This window comes from Cupressus sempervirens, chromosome 1, assembly GCF_028749045.1.
Source record: "Cupressus sempervirens isolate cs-2001-9-10 chromosome 1, ASM2874904v1, whole genome shotgun sequence".
In the NCBI taxonomy this organism is placed as follows: domain Eukaryota; kingdom Viridiplantae; phylum Streptophyta; class Pinopsida; order Cupressales; family Cupressaceae; genus Cupressus; species Cupressus sempervirens.
In genome coordinates, this window is record NC_143118.1 from 320,326,290 (window position 1) to 320,353,641 (window position 27,352).

The window sequence follows — 27,352 nt, forward strand, 5'->3', positions numbered from 1 at the left end:
CCCATTTTATTCGGCGCACTTTCCCCCCAAAATTTACTATGGGGTTTTGGGCACAACACCCCCATGACGGGGTCAAGAGGCAACGCCCCTTGCAATACAAGGTGGAGTCGTGGGGCAATGCCCTCGCAGGGTTTTTGGGGGCAGCGACCAGAAGGCTCAACTGACTTTGTTATTGTAAATGGTGTCAACTTCTATTTTTCTATCGTACGACTTATTCTAGCCCTAATTTTGTAAGCGGCAAAAATTTTGTATAAAATGGCTTAGGGTTAGGGATTTCATAATGTATGATGAGATTGTAGGTTCTTGTGGCGGTATTGAGCTGTAAGGTATTGTGGATGTAATCAGTGGATAATGAAAATATTGGACTCGTTAGTTGGTGGACGTGGCCCAAGGATTGGGTGAACCACGTTAGATCTCTATCTTGTGCTCTCTTCTGTGCGATTTATTATTTTCAGATAATGGTTATATTTGAATGTAATTGTTATTTTTGTCTTGTTAATCCTAACAAAGAAGTTTGGGAAGTATTATGATTTAAGCTAGCATCTTCAAGCATGTTGATTAATAAAAATCAATTTACATCTTCTAAATAAGCATAAAACTAAACGAAATGTGCAAATTCAGAAGGGGGAAAAAGATAATAGTACTTGCATCTACAACACATCAAGTTTCACTGCATAGATGTGAGTTGTAGAGAAATAGACATTTCATCACATTTATATGCACAAAAACATGATCACTAAAGATGTGAATTGCAAAGAACTAAAAAAATCACTATTTCATTACCTGTAGATGCACAAAAACATGATCACTAGACTCCCAAGTTTTACAAAGTAAACGCAAAGCTGTTGCACGAAGTTCCCTGACAACACATTACTCAAGTTATGTTAAAAATATTATGTGCCAATATTCATAAATAATGATCTAACTAATCCTCTAGAAAGTTCTCCCTTCACTACAAAAACATAATGATGTAAGTTAAGAATACAGTTTGAATGGTTTCAAGATACACAATCTGCATCATTGAATCTTTCAAGTAATTGTTGAAGACAGCAAAAGCTCAACCTCTATTAAACATACACTTATTATACTGACAATACTGATTGCATAGGAGAGGGCTATTTTTAAGCTTGAGTAGTCAACATTTTAAAGTTACAATAAGTTTTTGTAAGCATAACATGACAATCATGTACATAACTGAAATATTCCAAAAGGATATTTGCTCTACTGCTGCTATAATGTTTAATTATATAAATTATATTTTCCAGTAGATTTTTCTTTGATCTTATAGAGCTAGACAGAAGTTGCAGAAGAATGTTGCTTCTTTTTGCATTTTCCAGAATATAGGTATTACAATGATTAAATAACAGTAACTGATAAAATAGAAGTGATAGAAATCATATGCAGCAATACATACTAATCTGGAAATGATTCTAAAACCATACCAACAAAGTGATTTATTTTAGATAGTACCAATACAAATGTACTTCAAACAAGGTTGACGCTAGTCGAAGATGGGAACCAGCTATAGTCAAACAAGTTCAAATGATAAAGCCCAAACTGCTGCAATAAAACAACTTCAATCTATTGCAAATAAACACCCCAGAATTCCTCAGGTGAGCTTCTATAAGGAAACACCAAGCTGAACCAAAGTGGCCGCCTTCCCTAAAATTCCACTGCCTACAAAGTGTGATTGCAATACTAGAAATTGATCCTCTGCCTTGATCGAACTATATGCATAAGAACTTCGAATCTGATCTTGTTGAGGGCTACATCCCAACAAATCTGCTTTCAGCACTAGGGTTTGCGTCCTAGGTGAGAAATGCTCTTCCAGAGCAACGATGTCCAAAATGGGTTGACAAAATCATATAAGATACTCACGTTTAGGTTGCCTTCTCCTTATATCCCCTCTCCAAGACAATTTGAACCCTAAAATAACCCTAAAGTGGAACTCATTTGAACTTTATACTATAACATTATTTTCCTCAATAAAGTAGTCCAAATAGAAAGAAATCATTACTTTATTAATGTCAAATAGCTCCAAGCATCAAATAAGTCACACTAAGTGATAATCAAATAATAGAGACTGAGCTCTTGCCAACGAGCTATCACACATAGGCAAATCGATCCAGATGGAGCCAGAAAACTCCTTATTACTCCAAAATGGCTAAACACTTGGCCTTATTTAAATTATTAAAATGCAAACTTAGGAGAATATTTAAATATATTAAAATATTTCCCAGGTAGCCAAAGAGCAACCCAAACACCTCCAAAACATGAAACTAAGTGTCACATGCCTGTGACTGGTGCTAGACAACCTGGGCCAACTAGCAATCTCACCCTCAAATCTAGGGACACTCTTAAAAAATAGGTAACACACCCAAATCTCCTGAAATTGAGACCAGGGGGTGATCTCATAGAACCTCAACTCTAGAAAATGTCACAAACTCCTAAAAGGTAGGAATCTCCTCCTACAATCAAGGAACTGCCTCCTAAAAAGTAGGAGATTGAGTCTGTCACTCTGAAATTTAGTACTAATGAATCTCCTCTACTGTGTGCATCTTCAAAGTGTGTCACTGAAGTGGGAGTTCTTCCTAAAAATTAAGAGATGCGTCCAATGTCTCCAGAATGTCCCCAGTGGTCTCTGGAAGCCTCCTAGACAACTCCCAATGAGTCCCCTAAAATTAGAGATCCATCCTAAATTTTAGAAACCTGTTGTTGACTGCCCAGACCAGCCTAAAAAGCTCATGTCTAGGTCTATATGCCCTATATGAGTCCTCTCCACACTCTATTGGCCCATGGAAACTCCAGTAGTAGGGCAATCCATGAACAAATGTCTGTCATCTTAGAAAGCGACATTACAATAACTTAGAAACCATAATTTAGGTTGTAACAAATCTCTTGGACGGGTGAATTTTCAAGTTAGTAATAAAGCTTGGAAAAGTAATTACTTTTCCATATTGCCAGGTACCTAAATTTGCAAGTACAAAAAACGAAAATGGAGAAACTCACTTAAAGAATTCATCTTGAATTCTTCTCAGAAAAAAAATTGTACATCAAGTTCTTTAGCAATCTGCATAGAAATGAGCATTTATGCTGCATATGCCAAAAACATGTTCTTGTAACCATAATCCTTTACCATGTTAACAGACGCATCTCTTGGAGAAGCAGGTCAGAATGTTGGTAAAATTGTTAGGAAAAAGGTGTCTCAACCTTTGAATCCAAACATGTTATTTATTTTATTTATTTCCTGTAGACCATTTCAAAAGTCCTAAAGTTAAGGAGCTAGAGTCATAAGTTGCTATGTTGAATCTATGTAATGATTATGATAGTTACTAATTCGGTGGGAGAGTCATGGAGAGTTAATATTTGGCAGTTTATATTTATGGTGGAGTTAACTATTGACAAGTGGTGTGAGGTAGGTGTTGCATATGGAATGGTGATCGTTATGGTTGAGATATTCTGGAAGTTTCTACGTGCAATGTGTCATTGGTTTAGCAAGTTGACAACACATACCACTTTGGTACTGGAGATGGTTTTGGAAACCATGGGCTCTATCCACTTGTGTTGAGCTCTATAAATATGTAGCCCCTTAGTGCATTTTGTAATGGTTGTTTGGATATCTTCTAAGGAACGTTTATGTGCCAGATATTCTCTAGAATTCTCTACTGCTGTAATTTCTCTCTACTGCTGTAATTTCTCTTGATGAGCATTGGCTCAAGGATTGTATTGTAACTGTAGTTGTTGCTGATAATACAATCGAGTGGCTTTTGAAGGGTAGGTTTTTTCCCGCAAGGGTTTTCCCACGTATATCTTGTGTTGTGAGTTTATTTGCTGAAATCTATTTGCACATGTGTTTATCTAGTTTGCAATAGCTTAAGGGTTTGTAAGATTTTTTCAGCATCATCTCTCCTATTAGATTTAGCATTTGGAAACGTTTCCACACTTTGGTTTCCTTTCAATTGGTATCAGAACTTGGTCAACTTTGTTATTGTTGTTGGGTAGACGGGTTTTTTGTGCTGATCTAGTTTTAGTGGGATTTTTGTAAAGGAGTTTTTTCATAATCTTATTGTAGATTAGATATGGCAAGCACATCCAGCAGACTAGAGATGGATAAATTTAATGACAGCAAATTTGAGTTGTGGAAACTCAAAATGGAGGACATGCTTGTAGATAGAGATCTATGGGATGTGGTCCCTTCAACGAAACCTCAAACTACATCACAAAATGATTGGGATAAGATGGATTGAAAAGCCAAGGGTTTGATAAGACTCTGTTTGGCTGATTCAGTGCTCCTGAATGTCCACAAAGAGAAGACTGCAGCTGATCTTTGGAAGAAGCTTGGCAATATTTATCAGGGTAAATCCTTGGTAAATAAGTTGTTCCTGAGAAAGAAGTTGTATTCTCTGAGGATGGAGGAAGAAGGCTCAGTTGCGGATCACTTGAAAGCATTTAAGATGCTAGTTGGCGAGATGAATTTTGTTGGTGATAAGATTGATGATCAAGATAAATGCATGCTTATGTTATGTTCTTTGCCAAACTAATGGGAACACCTGGTTATGGCTATTGGAAGCACAATATACGAAGAAAATCTTTTGAGATGGCTAAGGAGGCCCTAGTTGCTCATGGTAGAATACTAGAGAAAGGCAAGAAGGACAAGAAGGGAAAAGTCATGTCTCTTGGGAGATCCAGATCTCTTGGTAAAATGTCCAAGGCGAAATGTTGGAATTGTGGCAAACCTGGTCATCTCCAAAAAGAGTGCAAGGAGAAGAAAAAGGAAGGAAAAAGAATTGCTCTGATTTTGACTCTAAAAAATCCTCTCATAATGATGTAGATCCTTTTGTCGCAGCCTTGGCAACACATGCATCAAAAGATGTGTGGTTGATAGATTCAAGTGCTTCTTTCCACATGATATCTCACAGAGATTGATTTTCAAAGTATGAAGAGTTTGATGGTGGGAAGGTGTCTCCAGGTGATTATTCACACCTGAATATTGTTGGTCATGGTAGAGTCAAGATCAGATTCCCTAATGGCAGAGTGAAGGGGATTGATAGTGTACTACATACCCCTGGTTGGGCACAAAACCTACTTTCAATCAGCAAGCTTGGTGATGCGGGTGTGCAAGTTGTTTTCTCGAGTAGTGGATGCAAGATGACAAGAGGCTTTATGGTGCTTGCTAAGGCTGTTAGGATTGACATCTTGTATAGGCTAGATGCATGCACAATTCAGTGCAATAGTGCTTTTGTGAAGTCCAAGAAAAGGGCTTTGGATTCTTCATCCTCACCATCAGATCAAGAAAAGAAGAATGTTGTTTCTACATCTAATGGTCGTGCTTTCTGAGTACCTAAGGGTGCAAAAGCTTTGGAGATGAAGCTCCCAGTTGAGAAGACAAGCTCCAAAGGCATGGTCACATTGGTGAGAACGGTCTTAGAGCTCTAAAAAATAAGAGCCTTGTTGAAGGCCTTGATGATTGTAATATGGAGTTTGACTTCTATGAGCATTTTGTTTATGGTAAACAACACTGTGTTTCTGTTTATTCTAGTTCTCATAAGTCTTCTGGGGTTTTGGATTATATTCATTTGGATGTGTTTGGTCGAGTTAATGTTCCTTTGGTATCTAGATCTATGTACTTTGTCTTATTCGTAGATGATTATAGTAGGACATTTGTGTATTTCCTCAGAAGTAAATCTGAAGTTTTTAGTCGGTTTAAGGAATTTAAGTCCTTGGTTGAAAATTAGACTGGTAGAAAATTTAAGTGTTTGAGAACTAACAATGGTGGTGAGTTCTATTCAGCAGAATTTGACAAGTTCTGTAAGGATCATGGAATTTAGAGACATAAGACAACTCCATACACTCCACAACAAAATGGAGTTGCAGAGAAGATTAATAGAATGTCGATGGAGAGGGCTAGGAGTATGTTGAGTAGTGTTGGGCTTGTACAAAAGTTCTAGGCTGAAGTTGTAGCCACTGCATATTATTTATTTAACAGATCTCCTACTTCAGCACTTGTTGAGAAGACACCCATGGAGGCTTGGTTTGGCAAGAAGCCCTCATTGAGACATCGCAGAGTCTTTGGTTGTGAGGCATGTGCTCATGTCACAAATGAGAAAAGATCAAAATTGGAGAACAAGGCAATCAAGTGTATCTTCATTGGCTATGGTGTCGGTGTGAAAGGTTACAAGCTTTGGGATCCAGTTGCAGAGAAGGTGCTCTACAATAGAAGTGTGATATTTCGTGAGTTGAAACCTTCCACAGTTGATTTGCAACCAGAGAAGGAAGAGAAACAGAAAAAAGAAGTAGTTCATATTCCTTGTACCCCTAAGGAGGAAGAACTATGAGCTCCTAATGGACCTGATAATGAGGAGACCTTAAGTAGCTCTAAAAGTTTTGAAGAAGACCAAGAACCTCAACCTCAAACTTTGAGGTGTACTCATGATAGGAAGCGACCTGATGGATATGGTTATTCACCTAAAAGGTTTGGATATTCTTTGTTGGATTCCAATTGTATATTTGCTTTGATTGACACTAATGAGCCTAGGACTGTTAGAGAGGCTATGGGTATGAATAATGCAGATTCCTGGATGGAAGCCATGAATGAAGAGATCGAAGCATTGAAGAAGAATGCTACATGGGATCTAGTACCTTTGCCTGAAGGACGTAAACCTGTTGGATGTAAATGGGTGTTTAAGAAGCAAATTGGATCCAGAGGGCAGTGTTGAGAAGTATAAAGCACAGTTGGTTGCGAAGAGGTATTCACAGGTGGAGGGAATTGATTATGGTGAAATACTCTCTCCTATAGCAAAGTTGACATCCATCCGATTGTGCAGATTATGATTTTGAAGTTGAGCAAATGGATGTGAAGACAGCATTCCTTCATGATGATTTGGAGGAGGAAATTTACATGTTGCAGCCAATGCATTTCGTTGGAAAAGGTACAAAAAATATTGTTTGTAAGTTGAAGAAGTCTTTGTATGGTTTGAAGCAGACTCCTAGAATGTGGTATCAAAAGTTTGACACCTATGTTTGTCCTTGGGATTTCTAAGATCTAAATCTAAACATTGTGTATACTATAAATCTGAAAATTGTCACATTCTTATCATAGTCCTATATGTGGATGGTATGTTGTTTATTGGGAATGGTAAAAGAATGATTTCAGATCTGAAGTCTCAGTTAGCAGCACAATTTGAAATTAAAGATCTAGGTGTAGCTGATATATTCTTTGAATTGAGATCATTAGAGATAGAGCTAGCAGAAAGCTTTGGATGAGCCAGAGGAAGTATGTTAACTCTGTTGAAGAAATTCAGCATGACAACTTCTAGGCAATGAGTTGTTCGCGTAATACAAGGAAGGAAGCTTTATATGGAGGATTGTCCAAAATCTCCTACTGAGATGGAGGACATGTCTAGAGTACCTTATGCAAGTGTTGTTGGCAGCTTGATGTATGCTATGGTTTGTACAAGCCAGACATTGCCCAAGCAATGGGAGTCCTTAGTTGATATATGGCTAATCCTGGAAGGGTGCATTGGGATGCAATTAAGAGAGTATTCTAGCATCTAAGGGGCACGTCTAAGTATTGCTTATGTTTTCATGGTAATCCTATTGTATCTTGACATTTTATTTCCATTCATAGATAAGTGGATTCAGATAGGTCAAGTGACATTGACAGCAAAAGATCCACCAGTGGATATGTTTTCACGATGTTTGGTGGTGCAATTAGTTGGATAACTAAGCGGCAGGCTGTAGCTGCTTTGTCCACTACGGAAGCAGGGTATATGGAAGCTACTCATGCTTCTAAAGAGGTCATTTGGCTTAAGAGATTGTGTTCTGATATTGATTTTGATGCAAGACAAATTACTATTTGTCATAAGAGCCAAAGTGCTATATGTTTAGCAAAGAATGCTACTTTACAAGCCAGAACAAAGCACATTGATGTATAGTATCATTTTGTTTGCAATATGGTGGAAGAAGGAAAGGTGAATTTGGAAAAGGTTGGTAATTTGGATAATGTTGCAAATGCATTGACAAAGCCAATGAGCACTGAGAAGTTTAGATGATGTGTTGGTTCTCTATGGGCCTTGGGGCCCTAAGTAGGTGACAGAGTTCTTGACTCTTGACAGGTCTTCGAGAAGTGGGAGAATGCTAAGATAAAGGTGTCTCAACCTTTGAGTCCAAACAAGTAATTTATATTATTTATTTCCTGTAGCCCATTTTAGAAGTCCTAAAGTTAAGGAGTTGGTGTCATAAGTTGCTATGTTGAATCTATGTAATGATTATGGTAGTTACTAGTTCGGTGGAAGAGTCATGGAGAGTTAATATTTGGCAGTTTATATTTATGGTGGAGTTAATTATTGACAAGTAGTGTGAGGTAGGTGTTGCATATGGAATAGTGACCATTATGGTTGAGATATTTTGGAAGTTTTGATGTGCAACGTGTCATTGGTTTAGCAAGTTGACACCACATACCTCTTTGGTATTGGATATGGTTTTGGAAACCATGGGCTCTATCCACTTGTGTTGAGCTCTATAAATATGTAGCACCTTAGTGCATTTTATAATGGTTGTTTGGATATCTTCCCATTTCCCCCTTAGGTACTCAAAAGTCTCCTTTGGAAGGGGTTTTGTGAAGATATCCACTATTTGCTCCTTTGTACTAATATACTCTAACTTGACTTGCTTCTCAAGTACTTGTTCTCCTAGGAAGTGGTATTTGATTGATATATGTTTTGTTTTGGAGCGCATGACTCGATTCTTTAATACGTTATTGCACTTGCATCATCAGAAATGATAGAAAATAGGATGCTCAAATTCTATCTTGATATCTCTTAGAGTTCACTTTATCTAAAGTACTTGTGTACAACTTGCTACTATTGCAACGTACTTGGATTCTACGGAAGATAAAGTTATTGATCCTTGTTTCTTGCTTAAGCATGATACTAGACTATTACCAAGGAAGAATGCTCCTCTGCATTTACTTCTCCTATCATCAATATTGCCTCCCAAATCTGCATCTGTATAAGTTGTGCATGATAAGTCTTTTCCTCTTCGATACCATAAACCAAGATCTATCTTTTAGGTATTTAAATAATATTGACTGATAAAACATGAGATTCTTTTGGCATAGCTTGAAAATGGGTTACAACTACAACTTTGTAAGATGTCAGATCTTGTAGCTGTTAGGTACAACAAACTTCCATCATAGATTTGTATTCAACTTGATTTATATCAAGGGATTCATCATTTTTGCTAAGCTTGCATCCTATAATCATGGGAGTGTTGATTGGACTATAATTTTCCATCCCAAACTTTTTCAATATTTCTTTGATATTCAATATAGCATTTGTCATTTTTACATTCTTGCATAACATCCCTGAAAAATGACTCTACTCTCGAAATTGGTGAATTCGCATGTGATTGGAGATCAAGCATCTTTCTACAGTAGAACAAAATACTCTCGCAGGATTCAAGCGTTACCCACTACAAACAAATTTGAGATTCTAAGCGACCTTTCCAAAAATTTTACTTCCAAAACCACCTCCTCTAGAGTAACTAGGAAATGTGAAGATCCAAAAACAAAATCAGTTGTTAGCATTGAAAAACAAACAACCCTTTGCAAGAAGACCAAGTATGCAACGGGTAATTTTGTGAGTAATTAATATGGAGAATCAATGATTTTGGCTCCACATTAGATCCATCAACCTCACGATCAGCGAAAGCTTGTTTATGCTCATCACAAAGTAAAAAACGGTAATCAAATCAGAAACCCTAAACCTTCAACAGTTAGGGACAACTATTGAGATAGCAAATTATTAATGGTATAATTCTGTCGGATAAATTATATTATATTTATGAGAAATATAATATATGACAAATATTATATATGGAATATTTAACTTATATTAAGAGTGATATATATATATATATATATAATCATTATAATATATTGAGGGTATATTAATAGTGTTATAACTAATGTAAGTTAATATATTAAAGAGACATGTCTCTTTAAGAGGCATGCTTCTTTATATCACATATATATTCATTCGTATAGTAACTTGGAAAACACAAAATATCCAGAAGTGCTATTACAAGTTACAAAATATATTAATCGATCCTATTTCACTAACATGGTATTAGAGCAATGTTTACGAGCCTAGTTGATATTTTGAATATCAAACTTAGTGTAAGGTGTGAGCACAGAAAGAAGAATCAGTCCATATAGATCTGAATACAAAAGGTGCGTGTGTTGTTTTGAATACACTAGTCACATAAGGAGTCATTCGGAAGTCGCATAAGGGGTTCTATCTGTGTAATGAGTCATTAAACTACTCCCTCCCTATTGTGCATGTTCTTACCTTTGCATAAGAGATAAACCATATTTTCTGCTTAGATCAAGAGACAAGGGTTCATGCATTCACTCCATCGATTCAATATTCGCCCAATTTTTTGAAGTCGAGTGAGGGTCTGTTTAGGCAAAGTGGAAATAAGTGTATTTGGGACGAGAGGAATATCATCTCGAATCAAAAGAGCAGGGCCTAAGATTGAACGATGTATGGATCATATTCTCTTTGAAAATAGGAAATGGATATGAAGAATAATAAAAGATTTTTTTTTTGCAGTCATTTGTGGAACTACCCTATTAGACTTTGTCGAGAGAGTGAGAGCATGGATACTACCAAGTGCCAATCCATCTAAGATCTCATGGGACTTTTGAATGCCTGATCATAGTTGCAAGGCTTGCTACTAATTTAATTCCCAAGTTCACAATATTTGATTGCCACCATTACCGCCAAATTTGTGGTCGTGATCATAATTCCTGTGTCGTCATGAGATGGAGAAGAAGTGGAGAGGATTCTAGTCTGGAATTTCTATTGCAAATTTTCTTTTAGAAGACAATTTTTACTATAGGAATTATCAAGTTCAATTAATATTGGCATGGGCTCTCGTTGAAATCCGAGTTACGAATTTAAGCCAAGTAAATTGAGTGCACAAGAGTAATAGCAGACGAGGATAGCTCCATTAATCTTGGTGAAGGATAGGACATCGTATACTTATTACTCGGCTTAGAACTTGTATGTGACTTAGGAGGCATCATGTTGCAACTACGGTTGAGTGCTATCTTCATTCCAAGAACCAAGTATTAGAAGATTCAGTTTTTGCATGGACATTGCTTATTCTAGTTTGGTCCTTATCTTCTCACTCCACTAGATGTGGGTATATTTCTTACGATTTAGGATCTTGAAAGAGCTTGCCTATTGAGAGCTCTCCATTGCTGAAAGATGTCTTAAATCAGAGTAGTCTTTAGACAACCATGTATAATGCTGCAGCTTCTCTATTTTCTAAGGATGTGGCTTCATTTGTTAGCATTGAGATGAATGATGTGATGAAGAAGGCAATTGTATGCCAAAAAAGGGGTACACATAATTGCTAACCATAGTTTGAGCAAGTCTTTTCTATTAGATATGTATCGGAGGTTCTAACATTGTTTGACATAGGGAAAAGAAAATGATTGGTGAACTTGGAAGAAACCTAAGGCGATATATGAGCAAATGACATTTAAAAGGGAACTATCTTGATTGGTCTGACCCCTTATTGTCTGACACCATCTATCGACAGTAATATCAGATAACACTAGACAATAAATATTACCATTGAAACAATGATTAAGGAGAAAGAAAAGGCATGCTGTGACTATGAAAAGGACAGTATATGCAAATCATTTCATCTCCAATGATTGTTGTAATAATCTGTGAATCACTCTTGTGTATCAACTATGGACTTATAAATTCAATCTAAATATAAATATTGACGCAAGCTTATGAAAATAAAATTGCAAGAAAAAATTATTTATTTAGGGAGATTCGAGGACCTTCAAATGATTGCAATCAGTGTTTGTGAAGTTGAACTCCACGAACTTTGTTTCATAGCATGAAGGCATTTATGGTTCATATAGACAGTTTTTAGTACCTCGATACAGAAGAATTAAATCACAGATGTCAACTGATATAGATTACGAATACCAAGTGAAGTTCAGGGCAGGTGCCACGAATATGGAGTCTATATAAAAGCCATGACTGATAATAATTATGTTTTCTCAAGTCAAACTTATTATGGCTATTGTGAAAATTATCTTTGTTGACGAAAGCTGTTATATTGGTTTGTGGTTAATATCATGAATGTTGGCACAACATCTTGTTTCTCTCGACATACAGTAACACTTAAGAAATGTAAGAAATTAGAGATTGTGTGATGTCTTTGGGCCAAGGGGTGCAAAATTAAAGATCATCTATTATCAGATGGAATATGAAATAACAAGTTTCATCTCAGATACCGATTCGTGGGCATCAGGGGTGGCTTCCGCATTCGAGGCAGACGGATGCCGGATGCGCCCAAATGCACTGCGGGTGTTGGCCAGAAGCCAGCCGGATGTGCATGGAAGCTGATACTCAGCTTCCCCGCGCATCTAGTTGCCTACAACTGGCTTCCGACCAGCACCGCAGGGCATCCGAGCACATCCGCGGGCCCAACGCCGACTAAGCCCATAAAAACAATAAAAAATAATATTTTTTCACTTAAACTTGCATTAAGACATGTGATGGAAAGCATTTTTAAAGTGTTTTTTCACTATGAAACCCTAAAACGACCCTAGAAGTCAATATAAAAGCATTCACAAGAGTCATTTTAGAACTTTGTTTGCACCTACAATTACTCCTTCATTGTGAAGCTAAGTTTAGCATTTTCGAAGAGGATCGATCGAAGAGGGAGAGATAGCTTTCTCATAAGTTTTTTCCATTCAAGGTAAGTGATCAATCCTTTTCTTGAGTATTTAGATGAATTTTTTTGAGTTTTTGATGATTTTTTTCAAGTTCTTGAAGATTTTTTTTAAGTTTTTTTTCAATTTTTTTTTTTTTGAAAGATATGTAGAAGCAACTTTAGGTATCTATTTAAGTAGTTTTTCTCACTTCTTTCCACTTGTATGCATGATCATTGATGTTCATAGTTGTTAGGAACTAATTAAAATTTATTTATTTTCTTATAAAATAGGTTGCAAAAAACTAGGCAAGAATGCATACCAGTGGTAGTGCTAGTCAAAGTTCAATGGGGGGCCAAGGAGGGGAAGGGACTGATAATTTCAAAATTGATGTAGGTTCTCCTTTGTGGAGACATACAACACGAATATCACAAGTTTTAGGAGGTGGCTCATACTATTGGAAGTGCAATTATTGTCAAAGTAACAAAGGAAAACCTTTCAATAGCTCATATTCCCGAGTGAAGCTTCGTTTTATGGGCCCTGCTGGATTTGGAATGTGCAAAGGCAAAAATGGTACTGGGATGACTAGTGTGGAAATACTTTCATTTGTAAGAGAACAAGAAGCTGTTGATGCATTGATCAATAGATCAAAAAAAAAGCTACTATCAAGGTCCTTCCTCAAAGAGCAAGCTACAAACACCCATTGAACCAATTGCATCCTCCCAACACCCATTCTTGCAAGTACCTGTGCTAGAAGAGGATGAGGAAGAAGTGCAAATTTCAACCCGCAAAAGAGGCCCATTTCACACCGCATTTAAAATGGAGGCAAGAGACCGCACTGATGAAGCTATTGCACGTTGCCTCTATGCGAATGGGCTTCCTTTCAACTTGGTGAGATCGCCATATTGGAAGGAAATGGTGGCAGCAATCAAAGAATCACCAGCTGACTACACAAGCCCAAGGTATGAAAAGGTGCATATAACTCTATTGCAACAAGAGAAGGCACAAATAGAGAAAGACCTTCAACCAATCAGAAAATCTTGGAAAACTTCAAGTCTAACTATTGTGTCAGATGGTTGGAAGGATACAAGAAACCGGCCACTGATTAATGTGATTGCAATTTCCTCCAAAGGGGTAATGTTTTTGAGGGCTATTGATTGTGAGGGGCAAGTGAAGGATTCCGTATTCATTTCTAGAATTCTTATCGAGGCCATCGAGATGGTGGGTAGTGAGAATGTGGTACAGGTGGTGACAGACAATGCCAAAAATTGCAAGGGTGCAGGTGCTTTAGTTGAGAGTCGGTATGAGCATATTTTTTGGACCCCATGCACTGTTCACTCCCTTAACTTGATCATGCAGAGGACTGGCTCTGAAGTAGATTGGGTGAAGAAAATATATAAAGAGAGGGAGGACATACAGATGTTTGTGACCAACCACCACATATCACAATCCATTTTTAGAACATACTACAAATTGGAGTTGCTGAAGGTAAATTAATTTTTTTAAATTACTAAGTTTCATGGTTTTGTAATTTAGTTAAAAATTAAAATTTATAATTATATTGTCAATTGACGTATTGTTAACTTGCTTAGGTTGTTGAGACCCGTTTTGCATCTCATACAATTGTTATGAGACGACTCCTCAAGGTAAAAGATGCATTGGGCCAAATGGTCATCGATAATCAATGGTGTGTATGGAAGATCTTAAATTCAAAAAGAGCACAAAGGATAAGGGATTTGATCTTGAGTGAGAGTTTGTGGGCTAATGTGGCATATGTATTGGATTTCACCAAGCCCATCATGACTATGCTCCGTTTTGCTGATACAGATACACCTTGCTTGGGGGATGTGTATGATGGCATGGACACCATGGTTGAGAAGGTAAAACATTCTATACAAGCACATGAGAGTAACCCCACACAATGTGAAGCCTTATGCACCCAAGTACAAGCAATTATCCACCATCGCTGGAATAAGATGACTACCCCATTGCACCTTCTTGCATATGCCTTATCTCCTAGGTACTATAGTGAGGAGGTAGTTGGTATGCCAGGTAGAGTTGCACCATTTGCAAATGAGGAGGTTGCTGAGGGGTGCCACAAAGCTCTTACAAGATTCTTCCCATTGGAAGAAATGCATGAAAAAGTGAGGGAAGAATTTGGGTTGTTTGCTTCGGGGTTAAGGCATTCTCCATTTGCACTAAAGGACCAAAATAGAATGGGAGCTATCACATGGTGGTACATGTATGGTCAACCTTTCAAGCATCTTCAATCTCTTGCAATCAAGGTCCTATCACAAGTAAGTTTTTTATTTTTTTTTGTAAATTTGTTTTAAACTTTTATGTTTACACTTGCATTTTAGAATTTAGTGTTTCACACATTCTTTAAAATTAATTTGCTTTTCATTTGTATGTTTTGTGACAACTATATAGGTTGCTAGTTCTTCTACTGCTGAAAGGAATTGGAGTACATACTCCTTTATCCATTCAGTGAAGAGCAACCAGTTGGGCTCTAAGAAAGCTGAGGACTTGGTCTTTGTCCACACCAACTTGCGTCTTTCGTCATGTAAGAATGATCATTACAAGGAAGGGGCAACAAAGCTTTGGGATGTAACCCCTGAGTGTGCAAATTTGGATGCAACACTTCATGATCTTATTACGGTTGGAGACAGTGATGATGATAACATGGCACGTGGTGCATCTAGCATAAGTGGAACCATGCTTGGTTCAAATAATCTTTCAGCAGTTGGAGATGATGATGAGAATGTGGATTTTCTTGCGAATCCCTATGATTCAAAGCCAGACTTTGATTGATTGAATCTTTAGACTTCAATCATTAACTATGCTTTTATTTTGTTGGAATCTTGAACATGACCTATTTGAACTTATTGTTTAAAAATTAAGACTAAACGCTAACGTTGGACAAGTACATATTGATATTGATATATCATATGAATTTTGAAATATCTTGAATTTAGATAAAGGGTTAAGTATCATAGATTCAATCATATTATCAAATGATTTATTTTTGTATATTTCTTGCATTTCTTGCATTTCTTTGCATATATAAGTATATTTGATATTTCTTGCATTTCTTTGCATATATTATAATATATATATATATATATACGTTTCCTCACGCATCCACATCCAAAAAAAAAATCCCCGCATCTCGTATCCGCTTCCGGAATCTGCTTCGGAATCCACATCCGAATCGGTAACTTAGAGTTTCATTTTGGAATGAATTGGACTTGGATTAAACAACTTGATTTTATGATCTAGCTACTCATTAGATATCCGGGACATCATAAACCAACTGGAGTCAGAAGTAATGACTATGCAGTTGCAATAATGAATATGATGAAGATTTGACAAGAGACAAATGTTATAAAGATCCCTCTGAATGGAGTCTTATTTAGGTTCATGATGAAGGCTTAGCATTAAAACCAAGCAAGAACTCAAAATAAAGGTAAGCTTCAATGGATCCTATCCTATACAACGAAGCCATTTGAAATAATTGGCATTAAACAAAATTGTGGGACACAACTACATGCACGAAAATGCCATGTTTAAATTATAAGCTATAATTTGAAAGTTGAAACAAAAGAGCTCAGTAATACATGGCTGATCATTGATTCTAAAGTGTTGATCATTGTGTGTGCACCTCACATTTATGAACTCTCATGAGAATGAATGTAAGAAGTTTGTCATATTTCACGTCATGCTTAAATTGTTCGAACAATATAAAGATGGGAATTTTACATTGTAGGAGGAAATAATAAACAATGTTCCATTCACACTTGAACCATATTTAGAGAAGAGATGTTTCATTCTCAAATGTTTATGGACCTTCATGTGCAGATAAGTATTTCTCATCTTTTAATATTACACTTATATACTCATTGTAGTCCCTCTCTTATTTGTACTTCTATATTTGCTATAAAGAGTCATTTGCCTTAATATTTTCCTTTGTCCCTAAGAATGTTCATGCAGGAAAGAAGATTGGAACATTAGGCATGCTACCAAATATTGTGCAGACTCAATCTTATGATAGTAGCTCCAAAGAAGCTGTGATTTAGGATTCATTAATCATCTGATGACTAGGTTGGATAATGTGAGTTTCTTCAAGCGAATATCCTTGATGATTGACATTATGAGAGGGAGTCTAACAGTTCATTAAAGGCAACCTTGGTGAAAGAGAGGGAGCAGAAAATAAAAATGCTTCAATCATACTTTTGATGATCTTGGTTCAAAAGGAGTAGACCTTGTTGATGGATTCAACACTAGTCAGAAATTATAACAGCTAAAGGACTATGATTCATGGGATAAAGTCTCATGTATGTAGATTGGAAGGCTTTATGCTATCAAGATACTCATTGAACTAGGGAAGCATGACATGACTTGCTACCAAAAGGTTAGAAGGATGATAACAGATTCAAAGGAAGTCTAACACTTCATCGAAGAGAACCTTGTGCTAAGAGGTCAGAAAAGTTGATATCAAACTAGGAGGGAGAAACCTTATTCTTTGATATGTTATATGGTGAATGTTGTGACAACACCACATGACAGTATTCATGGAGACTTCATGTGAACTTTTGATGTCATACATGTATGAGTCTGTCCCCTGTGTACATCATGAAAAAGTGATGACTTCTAAATGATTATCACTTGTATTAGGAGAAGTTATTGAAAGGTGACGACCTTACAATAACTTATATCATGATATACATTTTGTGTAAATGTTGAAATAAATCATGAAAGGTTTTATCTTATAAATCAACAACTAGGCGTTAGATGTTATCAATTTAACTATCTACAAGTTGTTTGTATACATATATTTTAGATACTTGGTGTATATCTTGCCTTGATATTCTGATAGGCCATTACCACATTGAGTACTTGGTAAATATCATTTAGTTGATGTTCTGATAGGCCATTACTCAGAGTACTTGGTGAATATCATTTGATTGATATTCTAATAGGCCAATGCTCATGTTACCTAATATGATATCAAATAGTAATTGGTGAATATCATATGTTGATATTCTAATAGGCTAATACTATATGATATCATATACTAGAAATCTTTTGATCAAAGATTTTCTATATGTATTATTTTTGAAATATTACCTATGGTGTAATATCTATGTGTTTTATCCTTCTTCATTAAGAGGGAGTGTTAATGTTATAATTCTATTGGGTAAATTATTTTATGAGATATATAATACATGACAAATATTATATATGGAATAATTAACTTATATTAAGAGTGATATATATATATGTCTTATATATATATATATATATATATATATATAATCATTATAACATATTGAGGGTATATTAATTGTGTTATAACTATAACTAATGTAAGTTAATATATTATAGAGACATGTCTCTTTAAGAGGCATGCCTCTTTATATCACATATATATTCATTCATATAGTAACTTGGAAAACACATAAAATATCTAGAAGTGCTATTACAAGTTACAAAATATGTTAATCAATCCTATTTCACTAATGGAAAACGACAACTAACAAGTAGCATTGAACAAGGACAATACCCATTGCTACATCTAATAAACTATCCCCTTTCAACCAGCCATATAGCGTTTCGGAAGCCAACAAGATTCCATTAGGCAAGCAAACTAGCAATAATAAGAATCATAAAACCCTACCTAGGAATGGACAAAGTCTTACAACATCTGAGACTCTCAAGCACCAAAGAATGCAAAATCCATTGAGGATGATAAAGCTACGACACAACCTAATGGATACTCAACTGGAAATATTAATATAGAGGGCAAAGAAGATAAGCAGGCAAATAATAATCATAAATCCAATGAAGACATTTTAATCATTAGTAATGCACACAATGAAGACCATTAGTTTGAATGTAAAGCGTGTTGACGTCTCTAGGATCGTTTTCTACAAAAGCAATAACACTGTCATTGTTATTGGTGTGTTCCAAATGCAGATTTGAAGATTTATAAATATGAGAGGAGACATGTCTCTTTGGTTAATCATCATTAGATAATAATAATATAAATAGCCATATATATGTCTATAATATATATTATATATATAATATAATATAATATATAATATAATATATATATAATATTATATATAAAAGAATATTTGTCTAAATGATGATTTACCATCAACAATGTATCTCATGATCGAATCCATCCAACTGAAGCTACAAACTTAACAAAGCACACGGCCTCTTTGCCTTCTAGAATGGCCCTAGAGCAAAGTTATCAAACACGGCAAATTGGCTTAGAACGGCTTGCGAATAACAGGTAAGTATCCCCAACCTATATGATTCTTTGTTATTTCTTCAATGTAAAATAGAGCAATTAGAGATGAAATAGTTGATGGACATTTATGTTTTTACAAAGAATATAGCGTTAATTTTATTAAATGAATCCCGAATTTCTGTGAAGATAATGTTAAGCAGTTATGCCTCCCAACATGGATAGCAATTAAGCCCTTTCGAGTTGAATTAGCACAGACTCAAATATTAAAATGCATGGCAACTCAATAGGGAAATTCTAAGGATTTGAGTCTTTCTCTAAGAGATCCAATGAAGTCGAGATCTTAGTAAAAATTAGGTCAGATACTCAGGTATTCAAACCAATCAAAGTCATCACTAATATATCAGTTTATAATCTACATATCACAAGATTTAGTGGTCATATCCACAACATAGACCTTTTTGACTCTAAATCTAGGGATGATTACAATCTAGATTGTATTGCGTACGCTCACAGAACTTCAAACCTTTCTAAGCTATTTCCCCTAGCAACTAAGCGCTGTGTGGATTGGGAAGATCATTCAGGGAAGCAACCGACTCTACAGAATATCAAATCTATGGGAATCTTAGAAATAAGCAAGGAAAGTGGACCAAAACCCAGAATGGTCAGTATTATTTGCATTCCAAATATGGAAATAGAAGAAGGGGAGATTGTGGAGGAAGCATTAGAGCAGAACCGTGGAGCAAATTTTCCATTTTTCAGTACAGAGAAAGAAGAGAGGGGACAACTAACAATCACAATTGAGGAGGGTATTAATATAATTAATTCAGCTAAAGATTCAGGCTTTGAGAAAGATTGCAATAATTTGGAAAAGACCATCAATAAATTATTAAATTGGATCAATGTAAATTATGTAAACAGAACATGTTCATCGAAGAGATCAAAGGGAATATAAGAAATTAGAGTAATCTGATTAAGGATATCATTTTAATACATAATGATATAAGTGATCAATTAACAATTCAACAAATCACTCACAATGATCACTTGCAATCAGAAAATCAGCCTAACACCACAGAATCAAGTTTGGATCACATAATGATGGATCCCTCCAATATTAACTCAGAAACAGAAATAGATGTGCAGCATTACAACGTTGATCTACAAAATGAAGGAACTGGGAAAATCAATTCAAACATAAGAATAGCAGAAACTACAGGGATGATAAATCCAAGAGATATAGAGATGGATAAGATTCTGATGAACTCATTTCAACCCAACCAGGACTTTATACAGTATGATAAGGAAGAAGGAAGGGAACTTTCAGATTCAGATAAGGAATAAAATTACACTCTAAATTTCACCAACAACAGGGAAAAAACTTCTAGGACAGACAAGTTAACTTAGGTCAACACAGATTTTGGATCATGCAGAGCCACATCTACAAGGACATTTGGAAAGCAGACTGAAACCGTTGAACTTGGAAAGGTTGAAGGGACAAAAAGATCAAAAAAGAAAAACAGGAAATCATTTTTGAAGGCTCGGCAAAACTCATCTGCGAACTACCAATTCCTAGTAGAAGACAGCGATCTAAATAAGAATACCTCCATTCCAGATGAAGATGAATAGATAGATAAGGATCCAAATATGTTTTTAAGGAAGGAAGATGCAAATTTAGAGCTACCTGAACAAATCTTAGTAGAGCGGCTACAAAGAAATTCTATTATGTATAACAAAATCAGAAGCTACAAGGAGGGAGACAAGATAATGGAGAATGGATCAGGAATTCAAACAGAAAATGGCCATCACTACACAGGGTTAGAAGATAACAATACCAACCACCAAGACATACTAACGAGGACGTGAGGAATGAAGAAGACTCGGATAATGATACAGAAGACATAAACCTTCAATAGACTAATCGAAAAAGCTCTGAGGGAGGAAGTGGAAGATGAGGAGATCCTGGAGGAAGATGTTCTTATTGCTACACAGAAGGCTAGTCCAGCATGTATACTTGGCTTGGCTGCAATAAAAGATGGGTTGGCAAATGCAAGGGTGATCAAAAATCAGATGAGAAGGGGCAGAAAATCACTTGTGGAACTTAGATGCAAGCCTGGAAATGATGAAAATCAAGCTAAGTTGACTGAATTATTTCATGTAGGGAAGGGGAAGTTCCTTCCCAATGCCCAATGAAACTCACAACTTGGAATGAAACTAACAAACAAAGATTAATTAAAAGATATCTAAAACTTTTTTAACTCAGATATAATTTTAGTTCAAGAAACTAAACTAAGTACAGGAGAAGCAAACAAATTTGGGAAAAAACTAGTAGTATGGCAGGCAGTATGGGTAGAGTCTTTTGGAGTGTTAGGAGGCTTAGCGATAATTTGGAATCCTAGGAAAGTCTCCTTCAAACCTCTAGCCAAACATAATAATTGGGTATCAAGGAGAGTTAAAATTATTAATTCCAATCTAACTTTTATATTGACTAATGTTTATGGATCAACATAAAATTATAAAGTGGAATAAAGAAACGTTTGGTTAAAAAATTTAAGAGAAATATAGAACAAGAACTCAAAGACCTAAAGAAAGTAGTAATCAAGGAAGGTATGAAAGCTGACAGTTATTATAAAGAAAGAGTGTTATTAGCCAAACATCAATATATCCTATCAAAAGAAGAAATATTTTGGAAACAGAAATCTCGTGAAACCTAGCTGGCGGAAGGTTAAAATAATCTATTTCAAACTGTGTAATACACGAAACTCAAAGTTCTCCTTGCATACGCTAACACAAATTCATGAATGGAGGAGTTTATCAGAGATAATCGAAATGACACAGGATCAACAATATTTCAAATGAATATATTCAAAGACACAAAGATATATGATATATTGCATATGTCCTCTAATAAAATCAGAGTAACGAGAATCGCCATAAAATCGCCTGAATCGGCGATTCAGCGATTAGATTGAGCAATGGCAATTTTTTTGGAGTCGGAAATTGCCATTGCCGATTTCATAAGGTGAATCGCCTGAATTGGCGATTCAAGAGATTCATCCAAAAAATCGCATGAATCGCCTGAAAAAATCGGCATGAATCGCCCACGGCCAATAAAGTATAGACTCGTAAAATTTAAAAAAATTGCTTGTTTTTTTACTTTGTTTTTGACCTATTCTCTTTGTTATAACCCTAAAGGGCCTTCTATTTGTTTAACATGAGTAGAAGAGAGGAAAAGTGAGAGAGAAGATGAGAAAAGAAAAGCCATAGGTTTCTAACCGGCAAGAAGAAAGAGCACAAAAGAGATCAGCAATCCATTTGGGGAGGCCATCAATTGCATTGGGAGCATTAAGGAGCCAATCTCAACACTCCTCAACTCATTTGCAAGAGGTAAGTGCTCTTTTTTTTTTTGCATGTTAGTGTATTATACATTTTTTGTTAAATTTTTATAGTTTTCAAGATTTTTAGTTTAGATCTTGAATGTTCTTTATTTTTACTAAGTTGCAAACTAGAGTTTGTTGTTTTGTAGCTTTTATTAGCTTCAAACTTTGATATTTTACATATAAATTTTTATTGCAGCAGCCTTTGCTTTCATTTTTCGCAAATTCGCAATGGGTAGAAAAGATGAATGTTGGAAATATAACGAAGAGTTTCCTGGAAGAACCAAATATCAAACAAAATGTATTTTTTGTAAAGAAAAAATAACTTCTGGGGATATTTATAGATTGAAATACCACATTGCTGCTATACCTGGACACGATGTTACAATTTGCACTCACCAAACTCCTAAGGCAAAACGCACTTGCTTAATGGCATTAGAAAAAATTGAAAAAGACAAAGCCAATAGGAAAATGCAACTTGAAGGGTTAAGGGGTATTGGCTCCCATGTTCCCACATCCGCATCCGTAGCCGCATCCACATCCACATCTGCATCTGCATCAGCTTCTGCATCTGTAGGTTGTGTTGGAGAGGGTTCTTCTAGGCCTCCTTTTTATCCTAGTTCTTTTGCTCGTGCTAGTGCTAGTCGGTCACATACTGAGATAGAGTCCCACACCAACCTATTGCAGCCTAGAGTGCGAAAAAACAGAATGGATAGTTACTTTGTGCCCCGCACTACTCCTGGTTCCCAACCCACGCTTGAGGGCATGGGTTTGAACAAGGAGATTCATGATGCTGCCAGAAAGGAGATATGCAAATTTTGGTACTTGTGCAACATTCCATTTATTGCAACCAGGTAATTGATTCTTTTTTCGTTGTTTTCTTTAAAGTTAAAATTAAAAGTAAAAGTAAAACTTTAATTATATTTACTTGTTTTATAATTTGAGTCTTTGACATCTAAATTTTTATTTGTGACAGGGCTCCTTATTGGCAGAACATGATAGATGCAGTTGCTATTTGTAGTCCGGGGTTTAAAGCCCCAACTGAGGCTGAGTTGAGCGGATACCTCTTGGATGAGATGGTAGAGGACATGAGGGCTGAGCTCGAGGAGAACCGAAAGGAGTGGATTGCAAAGGGTTGCACCATCATGACTGATGGTTGGACAAATAGGAGGAATAGAACACTCCTCAATTTTCTTGTATCCTGTGGAGGTAATTGATCATTCTACTTTCCTACATACATAATTGTAAATTTTGATTTGTTGAATGCTAATTTGTTGATGATCCATTTAATTTTAATATTCTAATTCGTTGTTTTGTTACTTGTAGGATATACCATGTTCATCAAATCCATTGATGCTTTCGCACATGTAAAAAATGTCACATACTTATGTGAGGCTATTGAGGAAGTCATAGCAGAGGTGGGAGAACAAAATGTGATCCAGGTGGTGACGGATAATGCAGCAAGTTATGTTGTTGCAAGTAAACTTTTAACTTTTCAAGTTTTGAAAATAAATTTATTTGAATTTTGAAATTTGAATTTCTAATTGACTTAAAATTGTTGTAGGTAAACTTTAGATGGAGAGGCACCCCACCATATTTTGGTCCCCTTGTGCGGCACATTGCATTGACCTCATGTTGGAGGAAATTGGCAAACTTGAGTTTGTCAAGTCATGTGTGGAAAGCCAATAGTGGCATGTTGTGATGGTTAAGTTGTTATGTTGTTATCCTTGCCATCAAGGTTCAAATCTCATGGGGATGAGGTCCCCCGTTTGTGGCCTCACTGGTTCATAGCTCCAGGTCAAAGCGTTTACCCCTCTTTAAAATCAAAAGTCATGTGTGGAAAGGGCAAAAAACATATGCAAATTCATTTATAATCATTCATTTGTCCTTAGCACAATGAGGAAGTACATAGAAGGCAAGGAGTTAGCTCGCCTAGGTATCACGAGGTTTGCCTTGAATTTCATCACCTTGCAGTCCTTGTTGACATCAAGGGATGAATTGAGGAGCATGTTTGTTGGGCGGGAGTGGATTTCCTCTTCCTATGCTACGACCACTGTAGGGATAGATGTAGCGGATTGCATATTTGATGAGGATGGTTTTTGGAAACCCGCTAGAGAAATCCTGCAGGTAAATTTATTGCAATTTAACATTTAGTATTTTACTTTTACTTTAAGTTATATTATTTTATATTTAAGTTTTGACTCAAGTTTTTTGTTTTACTTTATATGTAGGTCACTGAGCCCCTTGTAGCTTTGCTACGAACTGCTGATGGGGAGAAGCCCTCTATGGGCTACATTTATGAGGGCATGGATAGGGCCAAGGAGGCCATCAGAGCCCAATATGCAGGAGTGCAGGAGAGGTATGGCCCTATTTGGGACATCATCGATAGGAGATGGCAAAATCAGCTCCATTGACCCATCCATGCAGCAGCTTACTTTCTAAATCCGACATATCGTTTCCGTCCTGAGTTCAAGGTGGATGCGGAGGTTCTCACTGGCTTATACACAGTGATTCAGAGGTTGAGTAGCGATGAAGATAGCGCTGCTGCGATTGTTGAGCTAGACCAGTTCAACAATAAAGAGGGGCCACTTTTCTCTGGCAGGATGGCCATAAATGCTCAGACAACACTACAGCCAGGTAAAAATTAAATAATATATTCAATGTTCATGAATCTAGATTCTAATCTTAAAGTTGATTATGTAATTTTAGAGTTAACTTGTAATTTGTAAATGAGACTAATTGTTTCTATTTTCAATTTTTCCCTTATTGCAGATAGATGGTGGCAAATGTTTGGGGCCACAACCCCAAAACTTCAAAAAATTGCCATTCGTATTCTGAGTCAGCCAAGCAGCGCTTCTGGATGTGAGCACAGTTGGTCCATGTTCGAGCACATCCATTCGAAGAGGAGAAACAGGTTGACAATGCAGAAGTTGAATGATATTGTCTTTGTTCATTACAACCTCCATCTTAGGATCAAACAGATTTTGGGCACTGACTCCTCTCCGATCATTCTGGAGGATTGATCCAGAATCAGAGTGGCTCACAGAGGTTGTGGATCCAGTCTTCACTGAGGAAGACCGTGTGTGGGTTGACCAGGTGGATATAGAGGTTGAGGCAGGTAGAGCACGTTCTTCAGGCATTGGTAGACGTACACGTGCACGCACAGGCACAGGCCCTAGCGACGTTCATGAGCCCATCTTACATGCGGGAGATATGGCTCGGCAGTCCTCTAGGACCTACATTAGACGCCTTGCTACTAGGCAGACTGGATACTCAGAGGTTGAGGTTGAGGCTGTAGCCGAGCTTCAGGATGATGTTGAAGATGATGATGATGACTATGAGTCTGAGGCTTGAGCTGGAGCCTTGTTTTTATATTTTGTTTACAGATATTGATACTGAATCATTGATAGACATATGTTTCAAACTTTCATAGATCTTCATCTTAGATTCTTACATACATTTATGATTTGATGTCTTATGGATCATCTTACATACATTCTATGATTTAAATCATTATGATCATTTGATTTCTATTTACTTCAGCTAGCCTACAATTTACATTTTAGATAACATAGTTACATATGTGATGAATTTTATGTTCCATGTTTATGTATGTTAAGTTTTAACTTCTATTTGATGATGTTATAGTGTGTTTAAGTTATATTCAATAAAAGGTGCATGAAATAAGTTTTAAATTGTTAAAATCTTTAAATTTAAAGGGTTTTTTCAAATTTGCCGATTCATCGCCAATTCATTGCCGATTCACGATTCAATTCGGCCTTTCCGATTCCGATCCGATTCCGATTCTTGTTACTTTGGATAAAATATAATAGTCTAAAAACTATTATTCTCATCCATATAGAGAATGCAACCTGAAAATAAAAAGAAAGTTTATATTTTCCCCTCTAACATTATTGCAAAATTGAACAAGGACCTCCCCTTTTCCTATGACCCACTAGCCTCTGAAAAAGAAGCAGAACCTTTTTACTATCTTTCTATCACATATTTATCTTATTTTGCCTTTGGTGAGCTTTGTTAGTTTTGATAACTAATTCATGTTAAGTTATCCTTTTTATCTTCTTCTCAGACTTAATGTTTTACATGTTAAGGTCATGGATCTTCTGCAAATGTTTACACTTCTATTGATGATCCTATTTGGGCAGATTGCTAGAAGAGCAGACTTATGGATTTCGGTGTGTCTTCTAATCTACAATCTAGCCCTCCCTTATACCTAACTCAAGGGGCATGTTCATTGAATGGACATGTCCCTCTCTAGGTCGGCCTACTTCAAAACATGATTGTTTCCTCAAGATTGGTGCCCATTCCAAGAGTTACTAATGGTTAGTAACTAACTAACCACACTAGTAAATAAGAAGGCTTATAAAAGCCACAAGGAAGATGCCGATCTATCTAGAGGGGACAATATGTTCTAGTGACCAATACTTAAGGGAACTCATGCATCCAGATCAGACTGATTTGAAAATCGGAACACTTGTCTTGTCAAAGTTACAAGGAATTAACACTCCCTCTTTACTTGATAAGATAAGTGATAGAAACATATCTAGCAACATCAATAGAGATGACTAAGCATAGATATACACTCTATACCTTTTTGAATTTCAAGCATGATGTATCATTATACAAATGATACCTGAAAACACATCATATTACAAATCTTGTATTATGAGTTATCACTGGAGCTTATGATCAAGTCATTAAGCATCGTTCGTAATACAAACTATCCAATCACATAGGCTTGTAACACAAGGTGTTTAACAAGGGTTGTGATATGAAGTATTACCTAAGCTTGTGATAATAGTATTGCATAGAATGCAATGCTCAGGATAAAGACTAGAGAATAATTAAATTCTCCCTTTACCGAAGTTGTGACATCTAGAGTTTTAGAAATGTCACTGTCACAACATGATCTTGATTTCGTCCAAGATCTAGATTCTACCAACAATCCATTAC

The 27,352-nt window shown here is 36.2% G+C and overlaps 2 protein-coding genes across 3 annotated transcripts in view; one reads left to right on the forward strand and one right to left on the reverse strand.

The window, feature by feature from the left end:
• Positions 1 to 27,352, reverse strand: part of RST1 (ARM repeat superfamily protein) — a 334,110-nt gene that overhangs the window by 272,571 nt on the left and 34,187 nt on the right. For both annotated transcript variants that reach the window (XM_089823823.1, XM_089823825.1), the window contains exon 9: positions 784 to 859. In XM_089823823.1, the coding sequence (XP_089679949.1) occupies positions 784 to 859 (76 nt within the window). The remainder of the gene's footprint in view (positions 1 to 783; positions 860 to 27,352) is intronic.
• Positions 24,329 to 24,863, forward strand: LOC149577433 (uncharacterized). The gene is made up of 2 exons (XM_089823832.1): positions 24,329 to 24,508; positions 24,613 to 24,863. Exons 1-2 carry the CDS (start codon positions 24,389 to 24,391, stop codon positions 24,793 to 24,795), a joined length of 303 nt encoding a protein of 100 aa, XP_089679958.1. The 5' UTR covers positions 24,329 to 24,388; the 3' UTR covers positions 24,796 to 24,863.